Source organism: Rhineura floridana, chromosome 12, assembly GCF_030035675.1.
Source record: "Rhineura floridana isolate rRhiFlo1 chromosome 12, rRhiFlo1.hap2, whole genome shotgun sequence".
Classification (NCBI taxonomy): Eukaryota; Metazoa; Chordata; class Lepidosauria; order Squamata; family Rhineuridae; genus Rhineura; species Rhineura floridana.
In genome coordinates this window covers 35,360,925-35,381,520 of record NC_084491.1, presented here as the reverse complement: position 1 = coordinate 35,381,520, position 20,596 = coordinate 35,360,925, and the positions used below count along the sequence as shown (strand labels likewise).

At 43.3% G+C, this 20,596-nt stretch overlaps 1 protein-coding gene across 6 annotated transcripts in view; it reads left to right on the top strand.

The window, feature by feature from the left end:
• The window catches only part of LOC133368398 (opioid-binding protein/cell adhesion molecule), a 919,374-nt gene that overhangs the window by 145,446 nt on the left and 753,332 nt on the right, over nucleotides 1–20,596 (top strand). For 2 of the 6 annotated variants that reach the window (XM_061592591.1, XM_061592592.1), the window contains exons 1-2: nucleotides 4,100–4,145; nucleotides 6,032–6,084. The exons of 1 other annotated variant lie outside the window; for it this stretch is intronic. In XM_061592591.1, the coding sequence (XP_061448575.1) occupies nucleotides 4,129–4,145; nucleotides 6,032–6,084 (70 nt within the window). In that variant the 5' untranslated portion in view covers nucleotides 4,100–4,128. Of the gene's footprint in view, nucleotides 1–4,099; nucleotides 4,146–4,745; nucleotides 4,827–6,031; nucleotides 6,085–20,596 lie in introns of those variants that run through there. 3 more of the 6 variants (XM_061592594.1, XM_061592595.1, XM_061592600.1) reach the window with 3 other exon arrangements.

Here is a 20,596-nt window from a genome sequence, read left to right as displayed (position 1 = left end):
TTGTTAATACCTTCTCCCACAACAACAGATGTCCCCAGGAGTCAATCAGTATGGAAGGGGTGCGTGTTAGCTACTGAGGAGAGTCTTCTAAGTGGCTGACTCACCTCCTTTCACTCTGATTGGCTCCAATCAGCAGGAAAGGACAAGGAAGCATGTTAGAAGATGCTTCTCAGTGGCTAACGCATTCCCCTTTCATGCTGATTGGCTCATAGGGTGCTGGAGACATAGGGACCCTGCTCCCCAAAAAATAAGGAATCTAAGACACATACACACCAAGACTCTCTACAACTACACCCATGAATTGAAGGACTGGCTTCGGCACTAGTTCAAAAACATCATATGTGATGTTACTGAACTGTACTGCTTCAAACTGTACGCAGAAATAATCCTTACCCAGCAGGATCAAGTGGTGGTTTTATTTTTTAGGATAACAGAGTGATGGGCCTACATTGACATTAAAGCCTTAAAATTAGCTAATTCACAGCAAATTGCTATAGATCAGGATTTATATAATGCAGTATAATAAAGTCATAAATGTATTGTTGAGCTATACTCATGGCAGTATGAAACTTTTTTTAAAAAAAAATCATGTCTTTATAAACCTGATATGTTACGCAAACATTTAAAAAGCAAAAAGCATCCACGTTCATGCCCCATTTGTATGTTTTCCAGTTTATACCCTGCTTTTCACCCCTAAGGAGGCCCTTGAATCAGCTCTAAGAAATCCACAAATAATAAATTTAAAAGTAGAATACTAAAGATCACTAAAATGTACTACATTAAGTCTTTAGCCCTAAGCACAGTTACCTGAGAGTAAATCTCACTGAACTCAGTGGGGCTTACCTTTGACCAAACATGCATATGATTGTGCTATGAGGTGCAATTCTAAGCACCTACTCGAGAGTAACGGCCATTGAACCGAACACAACTAAGTTTCACGTAAAGACACTACGAACAGTGTGTCTGTCCAACAGTAAAAATCACATGAGGTTCATAAAGGCAATACATAGGACACCAACAGTAGAATCCAGTCTCATTAGCCCTCTACCCCAAAGGGCCGTCCAAAACTGGAGGGGAAAGCGCTGAGTGCTGACAGATCCCCTTAGACACATGGGAAGCGGACATATACTGAGCCAGACTTTTACTCCGTATAGTTCAGTACTGCCCACACTGACTGGCAGTGGCTTTCTAGAGTTCCAAGACACATTTCCCAGCCCTGCCTGGAGATGCCAGGGATTGAACATGGGACCTTTTGCTGGCAAAGCAGATGCTCTGCCCCTGAGCTACCACCTGGCCTTAAGACATGGGAATCTGCCTCAGAATTACTGAGTCGGACCACTGGACCATATAGGTCCCTTTTGTCTGCAGTGACTGGCAGCAGCTCTCCAGGGTCTCAGGTAGGTGTATCTCCCAGCCCTACCAATAGCGTAGTGGCAAATTCAAAAGTGCAGGGTCCCTTCATGATAGTCACAACCACAGCCACACCACCACCACCCCGCTTTTGCTGCTGGGCTGAGAATGAGATCCTTGTTAATGCTTTCTCCCACAACAACAGACGTCCCTAGGAGCTAATAAGCATGAAAGGGGAGAGCGTTAGCTACTGAAAAGAGTCTTCTCAGTGGCTGACTGACCTTCTTTCACTCTGATTGGTTCCAGGCAGAAGGAAGACAAGGAAGCATGTTAGAAGACTCTTCTCAGTGGTACACTCCCCTTTCACACTGATTGGCTTGTAGGATGCTGGAGACATAGGTACCCTACTGCCGAAAACGTAAGAGGCCTAAGACACACCCACACACCCGAGACCCTGGGTGACTATACCCATGAGCCCTACCTGCAGATGCCGGGGATTGAACCTGGGACCTTCTGCATGCAAGGCAGATGCTCTGCCACTGAGCTATGCCCTTCCTGACAAGCTGGGGCCTTGCACGGATATGGAAATGGAAGAGGTAGTACAGCAGTCTGCAGGGAAACTTTTGATTATTTATTATATTTGCATCACACTTTCCCCCATTGTTCCTAAAGGGAATACAAGGGATTGTCCTCGTGGTCTTGGAACTGCGATGGCACCGGATTACACCAAAAAGTACAGGCTAAGTGTAAATCTGTCCTCAGAGTTATACAAGTAACTAGTATGTGTTATAGCATGGGATGGTCACTCACAAAGGGGGCAGCTGTTGTTTCACAGCTGGGTACAGCCCAACAAGTCTTCATGCTTCTCAGTGGAGGGAATTCCATAGGGAGGACATCATCGGTGGGTGGGTGTGGGAGATCCTCTGCTTCTGGTACCCACAAGCCTGACTTGGAAAGGCACTGGGAACAAAATACTGGGTGAATGGGCAACAAAATGGCTAATGAGATCCCATGCAAGGAAATGTAAACTGATATGCATGGGGGCAAAATTATTCCTAGCTTCATATGTACGCTAAAGGAGTCTGAACCAGCATTAACTTACCAGGGAAAAGTTCCTGGAGTCCTGGTGGCTAGCTCAATGGATGTGGCACTGTGCATGTGGCACATCATTCATTTACAGAAGTCAAGTCACCACCACAAGATGTGATGCTGGCTGGGTCACTAGCTTAGGTGACTTCAGAGGGGTTTAAACAGTTTTGCAGAGGACATTTTTGTGAATGGCTGTCGTGGAACCTCCATGTTTAGAGCTGTTTCTTTCATGCGTAGTTTGTCGACTTCCTGGTAGCATCTGATTGGCAGCTTTAAGAAACAGGATCCTGGACTAGATGGGCCTTTGGTTTGATCCAGAAGGGTTTTTCTTATGTTCAGAGCAGGATCTTACCATATGACCCAAGCACAGTGGTGCGTGTCGCTATGATCCCATGTAAGAAAGTGCTCAGTAGAATGTGAGGATCTCAAGTTAATTTTAGTTAAAACATTTATAACCTGTTTTTCTTCACTTACATCTTCAAGACAGCTTACATGTCTGTTAAAATTATCCATGCCAATTTAAAATAATTACCAGTAACGCTCGCTTCCCTAAAAAAGAATAGTTACATAGGGAAGACGTAAGCAAATCAAACTATCCTTTTCCCAAATGTGCAAAAGACTCTTGTTATCTAAAATAAAAGAACTGTTGGTGCTTCCTGAATGCCTCTAGGGAGGTTGTTCCATATTTGGGGCGTCACCACAGAAAAGGCCCTGTTGGTGGAAGCCACCCACCTAAACCTCCAAAGGTTTGGGTGCCTGAAGCAATGCCTCCAGTGAAGATATCAGTGTCAGATAAATTACCCTAAATTTCACTTTTGAAATTCTTCAGAATTTGTCAGGTGTGCAAAAGTGTAATACCCATATTGGTGATTTGTCTGAGGCCACTGACAGCAATGATTTGTCCAAAACTATGGAGTACATCTATGGCAGAATTAGAAACTGATGTTAGGTTCTGCAGCTTATACAGTTCCTCTGTTCCAGAAGCTTTCCTCCCTGCCCTTGATTTAATTTCACCTTCTCAGGTAGCAGCAGCAATGCCAATTTATTTTTGTTGTGGTTCAGGCTATTTACCACTAGATGAGTGGAAGCAATAGGCTGGTTAGCATGGGATTCACCAGTTAATCACTCCAGAGACGATTTGGCCAATTGACTCCTGGAGCTATTACGTTCTGTTTAAAAAAATAATAATATCCCTGCATATGCATTTTAGTTAATTTCCGGAAAAAGAAGATTGCTTTCACAGCGATGCTACATTTGTGCTAATCAAACACCCAAAGGAGGCTGAACTTTTTCCTGTTAGTGGAAGGCATAAAGGAGGGTGGGGAAAATGTGACTATCTTTAATAAGTTGGTGGGAGCGACACTCCCCTTGTTTCTTGTGGAATCTCATTCTTGTTTGCTGCAGCCAGTAATGGCTCTGTTCACAATGCACACATGCTGAGGTGTGGTTTCAAGGTCTTCATGTGTTTAGCAAATATTTCAGATGAAACGATCTGTTCAGCTGTTACCCTGATTGCCAAGATTACAGCATGACAACAAACATTATTTGGGGGATTGGAGATGAAATTACAGCCCACTCGCTCCGGCGTCTGCAGCGAGAAGCAGATGCAGTGTTAATTTTCAAGCTGCAATGTCCATTACGCCAAGCTGTGGAATCACGGCGCATTAGCATTGCAACCAGCTGCCACTGATGGTTCCACAGTGGAGGTAATAATAAACTCCGTAGCTTGCTGAAGAGAAAAACTGTGTAATGCTAGGAAAGGGATGGGGAGGGGGGATTATTTTCCTAGGAATGGCTGCTGCAACGTTGTTTAGGCAACAGTGAAGCAATCCATGGCATGTGACACTGTGCCATGTGAGCAGCAGATATTGGTGGCTGGGGGTGAGGGATGGAAACTTGTAGCAAAGGAGAGACCCAATTGGGAGAGGTAAAAACGTGGAGCTTCAAACGCCTTTCTTTATTCCTTCTTTTCTTCTACTATATCTACCTGTTCTGTTCCAGTCCTCCAGAAGCTTTTGGTAGCTTCCTTTAACGAAGAAAAAAAAAGTTAACCAATACAGTCGTTAATGGTTAATGACACTACAAATGGTTAATGACAGCAGATCAAGTCACGGGGGGAGGGGTAAATAAGTCCAAAGATCCAGGGTTAAAGTCATTCTTTCATTTCTAAATGTTTGCCTAAGCAGGTCACCCTTACACAATTTCCTGAGTGATAACAAAAGGCCATAGTGATTGGGACTTAGCGGCTATTCTTGAAAAGGTCCCGCTCCTTCTTACTGTCATCTGGATCTCCTTCGATGATGTTACCTTTAGCAGAGACCTTTCCAGTAGTCATCGGTCAGGGGTCTCGTGCTTTGCTTCAGTCATCAATGTAATGTGATTCAAAGGTCAGCGTCCTGAAATTCTCAACTTTTATTTTATGGGAGAAAAAGTAAGATCCTGTCCTTATGCGAAGAGATGTAGCTTGGGGAAGGGCTGTAGCTTAGTAGTAGATCATCTGCTTTATATGCAGAAGGTCCCAGGTCCAGTTCTTGGCATCTCCACGTAGGGCTGGGAACATGCTGTTTCTGAAACCCTGGAGAGCTGCTGCTGGTCAGTGTGTAGACAATATTGCTCTACCTTTCTGTTCCATCTGAATCAGGAGAGGCAGTTCAGGAGTTGAACCGGTGCTTGGAGGTGGTCATGGGCTGGATGTGGGCCAATAAATAGATGCTGAAACCTGAAAGGAAGAGGTGTTATGTCTCCAGAGTTCTCATGTCTGAGAGGTGGGGAGATGGCTGTGACGCCCTTCCCTGGCTCTCCCTGTCAGGTTCCTACCTGCTCGTGGTTACTGCCTGTCTCTAGGCACCACCAGGGACTCCACCAGTCCGGACTGTCCTTTTTTATTGTTTCTCTCCCCGCTCTAGCACAGATCTCAACAGATCCCCCTGCTAGGCAACCACCAGTCACATCCTAATACTAGTATTCCCAGAGACTCTGAATACTGGTATTGGTATTCTCTTCACCGCTGCCACCATTTGTTACAGTTTCCCTTCAGCCTTGGCCATTACCTTACCCTCCCTTCTGGTCTGTGAAACCCCAGCCAAGGATCAGGCCTTTGGTAAACCAAATTAAGTATTTATTAAAGATAACAAAGCTAACAAGATTAACAAGATTTCTTCTTAATGCACATAAGCATATGGTTTTACTCAATACTAATCCGAACTCCACCCCCCTCCTTCTCCACTCTCTCCTGGCAAACAACTCTCTAAACCCCACCAAGCAACCCACTCAGTTTCACCTCATCCACCACCCAGATTCCACTCTCACTCTTCCTTTTATACGTTCAGCCATTTTAAACACTCAGCCAATCATCTAGCATTCTACTGCCCATTCACTCCCCCTCCTCTTTCACTCCACTTACCATGTATCTTCTAAACAACCAACACTTACCATATATACATTAATATAGGAACATCACAATGGCCTCTTCTGGATTGCTGGATTGTAGTTGCTCTCCCCTGCAGCTTGGGGGTACTCCTGGATCCAACATTGTCCCTGGAGGCTCAGGTGACCCTAAGTGACTAGGAGTACATTTTTCTCGCTCCAACAGGTTCACCAACATTGGACCCTTTCGGACAGACATGACTTGGCCACAGTACTCAGGTAACTTCCAGATTGGATTATTGCAATGCTGTCTACAGGAGGTGCCCTTGAAGATAATTCAGAAACTTCAACTGGTCCAAAATGCAGCAGTCAGATTACTGATTGGACTTACCTTTAGAACTCATATAACCCAATTTAAAACAGCTGCATTGGCTGCCATTTCATTTCTGGGCCCAATTCAAGGTGTTCACATTAGTGTTTAAAGCCCTAAACAACTTAGGCCTCATATATCTGCAAGACTGTCTCCTTCCCTACAGACCCTCTTGGGTGCTGAGATCAGCAGAGGGGGCCCTTTTGGTAGTTCCGCCACCTTCAGAAGCTTGGGGTGTGTGTGGCCCGGGAGAGGTGGTCCCTAAGTTGTGAAACTCCTTCCCCACAGAGAGGAATCTGGCACCATCACTGTACAATTTTTGATGAATGCTGAAGATGCACCTCTTTACTCTGGCCTTTGACACCTGAGATGTATATTTTTTAGGACCCACCCATGTGGGTGGTGATGTGGTTTTAGGTTACTTGGGTTGCTCATGAGGAAGTTCAAGGTCCATTCATAACATCACCCAAAGGTCCCAGAGCATGTTACAACAGTTTTAAAATGCATAATTAAAAAAAGTTAATTTTTAATTATGCATTTTAAAACTGTTGTAACATGCTCTGGGACCTTTGGGTGATGTTATGAATGGACCTTGAACTTCCTCATGAGCAAAATGGTTTGCCTATTTACAATTGTTAGAGAGATATAAAATGGATAAGAAAATGTATGGGTTTGAAATAAGTAAATCTGATTTTGAAATAGGTTTGTGTACAAATGATGAAAATATAATTGCGAAAATGTATAAACTCTTGCTGAAAATTGATATGGAAGAAGAACAAGTAAAAGAGTGTATGGTAAAGTGGGCAAAAAACTTTGGTTATAATATACAAATGGATCAATGGGAAAATATGTGGAAAAAAGGCTTGAGATTTACATTATGCTATAATCTTAAAGAAAATTTCTATAAAATGATGTATCGTTGGTACATGACTCCAGAAAAGTTGTCAAAAATGTATAGTAATGTTTCTAATGTTTGTTGGAAATGTAAACAACAAGAAGGATCATTTTATCATATGTGGTGGTTGTGTAAACAGGCAAAATTATTTTGGGCACAGATAGGTAGGATGATGCAAAAAATTCTAAAGATAAATATACATTCAAAACCAGAATTTTTTTTATTGGGTTTTATGGATAAACAAATAGAAAAGAAATATGGAAGAATAATATTATATATGATTACGGCAGCAAGATTATTATATGCACAAAAGTGGAAAATGGAATCAACACCAACAACGGAAGAATGGCTATTGAAATTAATGGACTTAGTAGAAATGGATAAATTGACATGTCTACTTAGAGAAAAATCGACAGATACATTTCTTAAGGAATGGAAGCCTCTCTTAGACTTTTTGTTGAAAGATAAAAATGAAATGATGATAATGGGATTTGACGATTAATTAAGATAGACTATGGAGAAAAGTGATTTTGTATGTATTAAGGGACAGGTTTGATATATATTATATATTTATAGCTGATCTGTGACAAGTCGGAAGTCAAATTTTTTCATTTTTATTTTTATTGTGTTATGTTTTTGATTTTGTTTTGTTTGTTTTATGAAAATTTGAATAAAAAATTATTGTAAAAAAAAAAAGAACTTCCTCATGAGCATAGCTCACTAGAAATGCAAGTTCCCCTACTGAGAGTGCATCAGGTTCTTTTGCATGTATACATTTATCCTTAACCCAATGATACACACAGAGAAAGTAAAATAAAGAGTGGTTTTATTAAAAGGAGAAACAAGGAAAAATATTGCAGTGTACAATTACAATTTAACAATGAGCAGCTTTCTAACTATTATTCATTCATTCAGGAGCACTAGATAGACTAAAGCAAAGAGACTAAACTTATGCACACATTCACATCAAACTCATCCAAACGGAAAGAAAAGGGAAGAAAGAAACCCAGAAGTTGCATATACCTTTCCTGGAGAGTTGCTGCAAGACTAGGGCTGAGAGAGACTTTTGCATCTAGTCCAATGAGCCAAAAGCTCTGCCCTCATGTAACCAGTGCTAGATTTGAAAGATCTCACCCAATCCTTAGCTCTGAAGCTCTGCCATTGTCCCGAAGATGCTACCGAGTGTTGATAAGAAAAGTCGCTGTTGAGCCCTCCAGAAGGAGGAACTGCTGACCCCTTCCAACCCCTCATGTTTTATACCTTTTTCTAACTAAACTGACCCCAATGTAAATGTGACCAGGAAGATGTGGACCAACCCATTTCCTCATAAATTCCCAGATAATAGGTGTGATCTCCCTGCTGTAAATTCCTGATGGTTCCTAAAGGTTAAGATTATCATAAACTTTATGTAAACTATTTCTTTGTTTGAAAGGAGCACCTGATTCTTACTGGGCAACATTCCCCAAATTTCCATAGGAGTCGTCAGGAAGTCTATACCCTTAGGCTTTAAAGATATATTCTCAGGGGTCACAGACAGGCTGTTTCCCAGGAATCTTTGCTGTTGTAGGTTTTCCAAACTCGGGTTCACTGAGGTGAATCAAAGATTACAAATTCCCAATGTTTGATTCCTTACAGTGAAGGGAAGGCAAATAATTTTTTTTTAATTTATTAGATTTATATCCCACTCTTCCTCCCAGCAGGAGCCCAGGGTGGCATAATAATCATAACCATAACCATAATCATAGTGATGATGATGTTTCTTTGGAACATTTATGGAGCATGCATCTCATGATGAAGTTAGTATGAAGTCCAGAATTCTTGTGTCCTGGGCACAATTCTTCCCCCAGCTGTTGATTTACAAAATCTTCCCTTTGTTTGGCTCAGGATCCAAACACCAACCCCTCAGCTTCATCCCATTTCTCTCTCTCTCATCTGACTTGCTTATTTAATAAGTGCTTCCATTGGAAGAACAGCAGAGAATCTGAGAGGATGATCAAAGCGAAAACCCAGGATGGATTGAGATCAAATATTCAACTTCTGTGTGCTTTCTATTAAGTGACAGAGACGCGAGGAAGAATAAGGATTATCAACTGAATTCTCTGAAGCAGGCCTTTCAAGATTGGCTGCTTCTTCCCATCTCGATGATGTAAAAATAAACCTGAAGAGAGAGTGGGGAGAGAGGTGGAGCTGAGTGGGGGAACCAAACAGCAAGGGGAAATCATCAAAACTTTGCAGCTCCCTAAATGACACATACCCAATGTTAGATTTGTTTCACTACCTTTTTATAGTGGCTGCTCCTGTTTCTTTGGCGAAGTTAATGAGTATCCAGTTTTCACTGCCTGCTGCGTAATGTCAGGTCTTAAAATACAGTGACAACTGATGCAGCAGCCACTCAAGGGACCAGGTTTTTTTTTTAAGTGGTTGCCTACTTCTGAGCAGGTTGCTTAATAAAGATGGATAAGAGAATTAGGGTTGTCACTTCAAAAAACTTACTGAATTAATCAAAAAGAGTTTTAGTAAATTGATTAATTAATTAAATTTGTATAAACATTAAACCAAGATTTCTGATATGTCTCTTAGCATTGTAAATGGGCCACGATTCCTTCTCTTTTCCCCATCATCTGGCATTCAGAGCTGTACTGCCCTTATACATAGAGTTTCCTTCCCTGTCATGGCTGAGTCCATTGCAAACATCTGATTCTAAATGTGCAAAACTATGTCCTCCTTGTAGTGGGTGTGTGCACACTCATGTATACACATATTGTAGGATTGGTCAGGGATGTGGCCTGAGGAGGGAAGTGTCTTAGGGAGAGTTCTGATGGCCATATAGAGAGGCCTGGAGAGCCATATTTGGCCCCCAGGCCTGAGGTTCCCTACCCCTGACTTAAATCTTCAATGTGATTAGATGAAGATGGTTTAGGGCACTGTTCTTCAACCTTGGATCCCCAGGTTGTTGTAGGACTATAAGTCCCATCATCCTTGACTATTGGCTAAGCTGGCTGGGGTTGATGGGGGTTATAGTCCAACAACTTCTGTATGGATCGCCGAGGTGGATTTGCACTGGATCTGCACGCAGTACTCTTCAGAACTGCAGTATAGACATCACCCAAGGCAAGCTAACAACTCAGTGATGGTAGACAGTAGGTATGATTGGGTTCTATACCAATGGTTCACAACCAAGAAATGATTCTTTTGAAGAAACTGAATGTGGGCTGGAACACAGAAGTTCAGATGAGAAGTGAGCTACAGCAGAACTGGGTGCTAAGAATTCTGGTCAGCTAGTTTAGTAGACTCCAAAGGCATAAAACTGCTGGGAACAGGTGCCCACAACCAAGGCAGAACTGAATCCCACCCTCCCACTAATGTGATGAGTGATGCCAGCTGGTTAATAGATGGCCATGGGCCAGAGGTTTCCCAACCCTGATATGCAGCCGCCAGAGGTTCAAATGAGCCTTGAACCCAAGGAAGTCTAAAACTGCCCCCCCCAATTTATCCCCATTGGGAATGGGCCAAAACCCTTGACAATTCTCCACTTTATTGACCCCCTGCCATAATAAAGGAAAATGTGTATACCCAGCAAAGGAAATGGGTTTGCCAGGGATTGCATTGGGGATGCTTATGAACAAATATTTCTGGTGTCTCTTGGGTAGCTTGTCACTGGTAATTAATGTGTTATGCTAATATTTCTCGGCCTCTTTTTAGAATTTCCATAACTTAATGAGTGACATTTAGTGGAACAGTCTTTAGTCCATTATAATCTGGATTTCTGATCATGGGAGTTAAGAAGTAATCAGCATCCAAGCTGCCTCTGTAGTTGGGGAGTCATGGGAGGATGTTTTCTAGCAGTAAATGTAATGTATATCCCAAACATATCCGATTTAACACCTTTCATGCTGATTGGCTCATAGGACACTGGAGACATAGGGACCCTGCTGGGATCCTCTTCCCAAAAAAGTAAGGGGTCTAAGACACTCTGAAACCCTGGACCACTACACTTCTGTTTGGTAATGACACATAAACTCAATCCCCAAATAACATTAAAACATGTTCCATATTCAGAACCTGCTACAGATAAATTCTGTCTTTGGAATCTCTCACCCCAACCCATATATCAATAAAAACCACAAATCTGAGCCAACTTTACCATGAAGCAGCATCACTTCATAGTGATATGTAGTCACATAACCAAGGGGTGTCTGCATTTGGAATCAGTATGATTGCATTCAGCACCACTGACAGCTACCTCATGTTTTCACATCCCCAAATAGTCACCGGGCAGGCAATAAGAAACTATTGCAGGATGAATGTTGCACTCACAACCAATAAGCTAATATAGTTGGAAACTTCTCTTGCACATGCCCCACTAAAAGAACAAGGGCTATGTAAGCAAAGCTATGCTCTTGCAGTACTTAGATTCATTTGAGTGAGCTGCGTACCATAGAGGCTCTTGTGGATTGTAACCCAGATGATGTTCAAACTGACATGGCTTTGAAGCAGTGGCAGTTGGTGCCCATTTGGACTGGTAGGGGTGATGGCAGGGAGACCAACAGCAGGTGGAACCAGAGCCTCTGAGGCAGAGCTAAGTATTTCTAGTTTTGTCCCTGTCCTTTTCCCTGCCAAGTTCTACAAAGACAGCACTGAGATTGGAAATGGACTGCCTTCAAGTCGATCCTGACTTATGACGACCCTATGAATAGGGTTTTCATGGTAAACGGTATTCAGAGAGGGTTTACCATTGCCTCCCTCTGAGGCTAGTCCTCCCCAGCTGGCTACGGCCTGCTCAGCTTGCCACAGCTGCACAAGCCAGCCCCTTCCTTGTACGCAACTGCCAGCTCGGGGGCAACTGGTCTCCTTGGGATTATGCAGCTTGCCCATGGCTGCACAGGTGGCAGGGCACATAACCCCTGAGCCACTCCCTGTGGGGGTGATCTTTAGCTGGCTCTTGACACCCAGGAGACACGAGCGGGGATTTGAACTCACAGAGTCTGGACTCCCAGCCAGGCTTTCCTCCCCACTGTGCTTTACCAGCTTTTTTGCACTGAGATCAAGGAGGAGGAAACTGACAGGCGGTGCCACTCCCTGACTAGTGGTAAGTAAGAAGGCAGGTGAACGCTGGCTGAGAGTAGGCTGAAACTGGTGGGGCAGTGCCCTACTTCCCCAAATGGACCAACCTCCATTGCTTTGAAGTGCTGTGTCCCCCACATCTTCAGCTTGAAACCATGTATATATTGCTCTTAGAAAGGCAGTCCACAATCAAACTGCAGATGTGACCATCATCACTGGAGATAACTAAGCAAGGTTAACTAAGCACTGGAGATAACTAACTTAGCTGAGCCAAAAACAGTGGCAAACTGTTTGACCCCCTGTATTTGTAATTCACACATACACACAAGATTCAGTAAAAGTGACCCTAACTCAACCTGTCATGTGATCTTGGCTATTGCTACTATTGCTCTGGAGTTATTCCACTTAAGATCATGGAAGAGCAGCTGATGTCAAACGCTTTTTAAAAGAGTAGAATTGATTAGTGTGCAGCTAATCTTTTACAGATATACATGGTGCGAGAGGGGCAATGTGCAGGACTGGGAGATGTCCTTGAAGAGATGGGGAGGAAGTATTACAAATCAGTGTTAGTAAAGAGTTTTTTAAAAGCTAGATGTATAAAGAACAGCAAGAACAGCAGACTTTAAAGCCAGGCTTTTATTCTAATGACCGATCCTGTGGCTTTCCTTACTTATTTGCGCTCGGTGATTTCCACAGGAAAATTTTCTCTGATTACTCGCTCAAATGATGTTAGCTTCCCCACACCATCTCTTTTTCTAGCAGCCAGGGCTCCAAAATCAAGCTGCATTCACTTGGCTTCTTACCTCGTTGCTAATAATAAAGATTTTGCAATCAGCCTAGAGCTGACAGTTGTGTTGAGGGACAGACAGTTTGGATTCCTAGCACTATGCATGCGAGAGCTGTTCATGCCAGACAATAATTCATTGTACCGACACAACACCTTTCATCCAAAATACTTTTTAAAGCATCAGTCAATCATTAAGCTTCTCAATAGCCCTGTTAGGTAGCTGGCATGTTATGCGCTTTACAGCTGGGAAAACATAGGCAGAGAGAGAAAGGGGGAAGCGACACGGATAGGCAAAGCACCATGCAGAGGGTATTATGGCAAAGCTATTGAACTGGCACTTAGGAGAATGTTGGTTGCATGCTTCAGAGCTGGACTCCTGTGAGGGCTTGGAGTGCTGTGAAGACAAGGATTGTTCCTCCCTATGACTTCCTTTCCCTCACCTGAAAACAGGATGAGGGTAATTATGTTCCCAACTGGCTCCAGTCTAGAACATGCTCTGCACACCTAACACATTGCCTCCTCCCCTAGATTTCTTTGCAATCTCTCAAATTACTGGAAAATTCCCTCGAGGTCATTGTGCACCAATTTTGGGAGCTTGTGTAGGAAAAGAGTAACGAGTCTGAGTGGTAAACCAAGAAGCCTCTAGTTTGAATCTTGCCTCACTCATTAGGTGGCGTTAGGATTGCAACTCTCTCTCATCCTTAGCCTGTGCCCTTAATTAGGATTATCTATCATACAAAGAGGATCTATCATACAAAAATGTTTATCTATCATACAAAGTTGTGGTGGTGCAATGATGCATGTGAAGTTCTCTGAGCACAAAAAGAGCCCTGTATAAATGAATGTGGAGTCATGTTTATTAAGTTAATGTAGCAGATGTTTTTCAGTGGCTGAAACACAATCCTGGAACCTAAGAAGAGCCTGGCTGCTGGATCAGACCGAAGGCCTAGCATAGTCCAGCATCCTGTTCTCACAGTAGCCAGCCAGAGAAATACGGGAAGCCCACAAGCAGGACCGGAGTGCAACAGCCCCCTCTCAGCTTCTGATTCCCAGCAACTGGCATTTGGAGACATATTGCCTCCAACACTAGAGGGACAACATAGCCATTGCGGCTAATAGCCATTGATATCCTTATCCACTGTGAATCTGTCTAATCCCTTTTTAAAGCATTCCAAGTTGGTGACCATCAGTACCTCTTGTGGAAGCAAGTTCCATAGTTTAACTATGCATTGTGTGAAGAAGTATTTTCTTTTGTCTGTCCTGAATCTTCCACCATTCAGCTTTATGGAGTGGCCCAGGGTTCTAGTATTTTGAGAGAGAAGAAAAACTTCTCCCTATCCATTTTGGCCACTCCATGCATAATTTTATACATCTCTATCATGCCTCACTTACTTCACTGTTCTTTCACCTTTGGTCTCTAGAGGTTGTCAGACTACAGCTCCCATTAACCCCAGTCAGCTTAGCCAATGGCCAAAGATGATGGGAACTGTAGTCCAACAACATCTGGGGCCCAAGGATGAAGAACAGTGTTGTAAACTACCTCCCCTCCCTCAATATTATAACCTTTCGCTTATTGGTGTTGCTCTAACCCCTTGATAATTTTGGTTGCGCCTTTTCCAGCTCTACAGAAACCTTTCTTGAGATGCAGCAGCCAGAACTGCACACAGTATTCCAAGTGTAGTTGCACCATTGATTTGTATAACAGCATTACAATATTGCCAGTTTTATTTTCAATCGTTTTCCTAATTATCTCTAACATGGAATTCAACGGGAGGAGCTCCCTTCTTTAGGTGACTCGCTAAAGCCGTAGCCTGAGCTACTTTCTGAAGAAGTGTGATACCATCTCATGATGAGAGCAAAAATGTTATATTGCAATCTATCGCTAGTACATGTCTGTCTAACTTAGGACCCACCAAGTGTGATGCAGCCACATTGTCGTCTTCCTAGCGCTTGATAATTTCTATGGGTTGTACTGAATGATAGTCCAATGATGATCCAATGAAGTTAATAAACATGGCTGACTTGGGTTCCTTAATTTCAGTGGGTCTACTCTAAGCTGAAATTAAAGAACCTAAGAAGCAGATCCATCCAACTCATGGGGAGCTGGCAGAAGGTGGGCTGGAGGAGGAGGAGCTGGCGGGAGGTCTGCAGCATCCATTTCATGTTTGGGAGTCATCAGGCTGGCTGAATGTGGGCTCAGCTGGGAGCTACATGCAGGGACTGGAAAGTAAAAGCCGTGTCTCACGAATATCCCTACCAGGGATTAAGTGCTCCCCATTGACCTCCATTGTAATTATTTTCTTAGACTGACTTTTTCACAGTGTTAATCTGGCCCAGGTTGGGACCTTCAGGAGTTTGGAGCAAACACGAGTTGGATGTCACCTAAGTCCCCCCTGCCCCTCCTCCAACACACCCCTGGAACGCTCCTTTTTCTGGCCTTATGTGGGCTAACCCAGCATCCCTTCTGCCGGGCTGGGTTTCCCCAGTGGACCCCCAGCTGATCTGACAGGGTCAGGGCACCACCGGGGCTGAACTGGGGTGAGGGGTTCCTGCTGGCAGAGCACAGCAGAGCCTGGATGAGCTGAGACCCTGCAGGCTCAGCTGGGAGTCTGCAATATCCATCTCCCCTCAGCTTGGCATAAATACAAGTTGGATTGTGCCCTTAGATATGTTAAGTAACTTTAATGGGTCTCCTCTGAGTAGTTCAAGCACTGTAGTCCCAGGCAGGCAACAAATTACTAGAACTTTTAAAAATCCCTAGAGACTCACCATACATGGTGGATGGCCTGGGTGTAGCTTAGTGGTTCACAGATTGCGCTGGTCTACCCTCTTCCGTCAGTACATCACCATTGCAGGAATATAAATGAATGGTATTCAGATCTGGGGAAGAGAAGGTGCCTCTTTCTTTTCTTGCTGTTGAGCTTCTGAAAAGTTACAGTGAGAAGCGGGGGCAGAATCAGTACTCTTGCAATATTGTTTTGCCACCCACATCACTGCATGAGGAAGGGTGGAAAACATAATATTGCTAAGTGATATGTCCATGAGGCTCCTTTATTAACACTTTGTAAAGAACCTTGCTAGGGCACAGCTGAGCTCCTTCTCATCTCTCCCCATCTTATTAGAACTGCCTGCGCAATTCAACACATCAGAGTGTGAACAGAGCTTTATCTCGTCTGCTGTTCAAGTTTGGGACAGCGTATATACTTCCCCCGCCTGGGATAATGTTTTGATGTCTTTGGGCTGATTGTATCTCTCATTTGTCTTTTGATGTATCAGTGGATGATCAGCGGGGTTCTGTATGAAGCCATATTTTATTTTCTTCAGCTCCTTCAGTGTTACAAATCAAGAGATTATTTATGTAACTTTAAAAAAAAGCACACATTTTATATAGCCAGCTCTTACACCGGAGCTCAGATGCTCACATGTGCAAGGTTGGTGGAGGAGTAGATGAACGGGGAAGGGGCTGACACTCAGACATGTAGGCACTTGTCAAAGATAACTGTTGCTTGAAAGCTGCTTTGAAAACATTTTATTGAAAGACGGGAGAAATATTTTAAACAAATAAATGTCTTTTGGTATCTGAAGTCATCTCAGTGTGCACATGCAAAATAAGAGTTTGATGATCATGGAAGTTGAAGTTATGTGGGATCCACACTCAATCCTGATCACTTATTTCTCTGAATTGGCAGGTCTCCTCACTATTTCTGGATCCATATGCAGCAAAGAGCTTTTTATTACTATTATTAATAAGCTGACAACAAATACCCTGGATTTGCTGCCCAGTTTTATTTCTGCAGCTCTTGAAATGCTGATGAAAGACTTTTTTAAATATTTCTTTAAAATAAATAAATAAATAAAAACACTTATTTTGCCTGTCCTGCAATAATAGCATTCCTTAGTAATTTTAGAACCTCTCTGCAATTTAACTTCTCTGTTATCTGAGAGAGAAATCCCCAACTGGGACATCAAATTATTCCGAAAGAATACATTTGTTGTTATTTGTCTTGACTGCCAGTGCTGGGCCACAGGTGAGTCCTTGCAGGATTCATATCAGAGGTGAGTGGAGTCCTGGGGCAGGTCTAGAGGAGTGTCGATATGATAATACAAGCCAGAGCTTCTGTGCTATGAAATCCATCCAAAAAGCCCAGGATTGTGTGTGTGTATGTATGTGTATAGGGAATCAGACAGAATGGGAGGAGAAGCAGCCTGACAAGGAGAAATGAGAGCAAGATGGAAAGCAGCACAAGAAGGTCAGTGTCATGTAATGATTAGAGTGTCAGAGTAGGACTAGGGAAACCCAAGTTGAAATCATGAAGACTTGCTCTGGGCCAGTCATTATCTCTCAGCCTTGTCTACCTGTGAGGATAAAGGGTTGTATTCAAAGTAGGACTATGTCACGTCAGCACAAGGATTTATGCTTGCACAATGGCATGCCACCTAAATCTGTTCTAGGAAGTCCCCCAAGCAGATTTGGGGAGGGTATAGGGCATGCATGGGGGGTGGAAGAAGGGGAAAATCTCCTTGTGTAAGTGGCAATCCTTGTACTGATGGGATACATTAGCTGCATACCACCCATAAACAGGGTAGGGATGTACACCACCCTGCTACAAGGGCGATGATTAGAAAAATATCGTGATAAATAAATAAAAATCTCGCTCAGGCAAAGATCCAGCCTTGATCTGGAAGCCGTCATAGTAGGGCTGTTCTTACAAACAAAACAAAACATTTTATTAATTCAGTTGATTGTGTGTTTCAGTCAATTTGGCAATTATTTGATTGATCAACTGAATATGTTTGCATATGAAAACACCCAAATGTTCTAAAACAAGGATGGGGAACCTGTGGTGCTCCAGATATTGCTGGACTACAACTCCCAACTTCCATGACAATTTGCCATACTGGCTGGGGCTTATGGAAGTTAGAGTGCCACAGGTTCCCTATCCCTGGCTTACAGTGGGGAATTGAAGTATGTGTGTTTTATTTTTAGAACATCTTACAACTGTCATTCCTCCTCCTCTCAAACACAGAATTACTATTTTCAGATATTATTGCCACCTGCAGCGTTTTTTTTAGAAAAAAATCAGTGTGTCTAAAAAAAATACTGGGGTAGGGGGGTAGAATCTGTTGCCCAATTAATCAGAGGATTAAAGGGCAGAAGCATGTTCAGAGAGTTATAGCAGAGCTGAGCTAAGATTTCTTAAAAAGAACTCTCTTTTTTTTTGGTTGAGGCTGTGGGGAAAACTATTCTCAAATCACACCTGCTTCACCAGGAGAGTCTCTATGTGATCCTGGCAGCAGTCATGTTTGGATACTTCATGAAAGCATCTTCCTAATATAGGGTGCCAGAGTCAGCAAAAGAAGGGTTGCTTCCAGCTCCTGCCCTCACTCTGATTTGGCTTTAGGATGACATCAGAGTGAAGGCAGAAGCAGCAAGCAATACTTCAATCACCTCTAGGTAGGAAAGGAAGGAACTCTGGAAGGAGAGGAAAACACTTCTCAGCAGAAGGGAGCATGATTGCCGCTGACAGTAAGTAAGACGAACACTTCATCACACTTCCCCAAATCACTAAAATGCTCTTCCTCCAACTTTGCAGCCTGTTAATGGGGTGGCAAGGCATATTTTTGGAGGGAACATTTCAGCTCCAATGTATCATGCAAGGTGAGACACTACTGAGTCACTGGGGGACTTCTGAGTCATCAGGACTCATAACCTGAGCCTGAAAGGAAAAATATGTATAGTTTTTCTGCATCTGTAGTTCTTCCTCCTGGCCAGATATCTAAGTAGTGTCCAAAAGCAGAGGGTCCTATTCTGGTCCCACGGAGCAGCCTACAGGGCAAGACAAGCCATTGTTGTAGCACCAGGGAGAGCTCCTAATGAGCATCTTTCTCCAGCAAGGGTTATGATATGAATTGAGGTCTTTTGAGCTTTCACCTCCAGTCCACCTCTCTTATGCTTTAACCCCTTTGTGGGAGAACAACAGACTCTTAAAGGGCTGAAAATGGGCACTTCTGTGTTCCATGGCCTCCTGACCCATGCAGGGCTTGCAGTGCTGACTGGTGAGTTAATGTGAGAAGCACTCAAATCCTTGGACCAGGAGAAAGGCACCCATTAGGATCCTGGCTCTGGTTTTGTGAGCTCTGGTTCTGTGGGATCTGGTTCAGTGGGCTTCTGACTGCAAGCCTTGGGTTCAGTTGACCTATGATGATGAGCATCAGGTTCAAGGCCAGAAACCTGAACTAGTTCCTCAGTCAGTGATACTAAAGCCTCTGACTCAATGTTCTGGACACTGCTGGACTCTGGGGTCGTCATACTGGGATCAAATCACCCATGTGCCTGTGGTTTCCTTATCAAGTAAGGCATATGGCATAACGAGTGAAGCATGAGAGACTGAATATCTGATACGCTTGTTCAAGGCCCAAAGGCTCCCCTCTGCTATGGATTCAGACTAGGGTTGCCAGGTTCATGGCCTGAGACTGATCCTGTATCTTTAGGAGAAGAGAAAGTCAGCCAAGTGCAGGTGTTCTTGCAACTCTGTAATGGGAAAAACCACAAGGTGGAATTCTCCCTTCCCCCTGCACAACTTTTAAAGATATAGAAGACCTCTTGGTTGCCCGGGCCGGCCTCCAAGAGGTCTTCTGTATCTTTAAAAGTTGTGCCGGGAGAAGGGAGAATTCCGCTTTGTGGTTTTTCCCATTACAGAGTTGCAAGAACACCTGCACTTGGCTGACTTTCTCTTCTCCTAAAGATACAGGATCAGTCTCAGGCCATGAACCTGGCAACCCTAATTCAGACACACAGAGAGAAGGCTTTAAAAGGTCTTTGTTTCTGTAGCTCTGAAATTATTCGTTGAAGCACTGTAGCCAGCCTTGACCTTCAAAGAAACATTGAGAATGGAGGCGGAGCCCAACAAGGAATTGAGCAGTGCAATAATATTTGCCCTTCTCTTGTTTAGAACAAGCATGCAACCATTTTACAAGCATGCATCAGCATTGGGAGGGTATTGGGCCTTGTGGGAGACTCAGCAAACTAACAGCTGTTGCTGTCGTATTGTGCCTGTGCTGAGAATGATATTTTCCAGTCCTACTGATCTTTTTTTAACTATTCCTGCTAAAATGTATTTCTTTATTTAAAACACCTTTATACTAGCTTTCATCAAAATGTTTTTCCAGGGTGGTTTAGAAAAGAATGAAAATATCACTATCAGAGTAAAATAGATCAGTAGATATGGAGCAGTCAGAGCTGAAATTTGAGCAAAATGGCCTTCCAAAGGTTCTCCACCCTATTTGCAGACAGCGAATATCATTTCACTGAATATTCTCCCATGGGAGGGGGGAGGATAAATTCTCCAGCATCTTCTTAGGGGAAGAGCTCCCCAGCTGCACTAGCACATTATCTTTCTTCTTTCCTCTCCCCCCCCACTCTGTTGGCATCTTAGTCACCATTTTGCATCCTACATTGTGTCCCAGACCCAGTGGCAGACACAAAATGGCAGAACATATTTTCTGCCCTTAGAGAGTCATTTTAATTCTCTGTGATTAGATCAGGTTCCCTACCCCCTGCCCCAGAGCAAACATGACTAATGGGTGGGAATGCAGCATAGCTTTGGGATTTGCACATAGTTTATTCCTCTCTGCTCTGTAATATTTCAGGGCAATCTCAACTTCCAGATTTGCT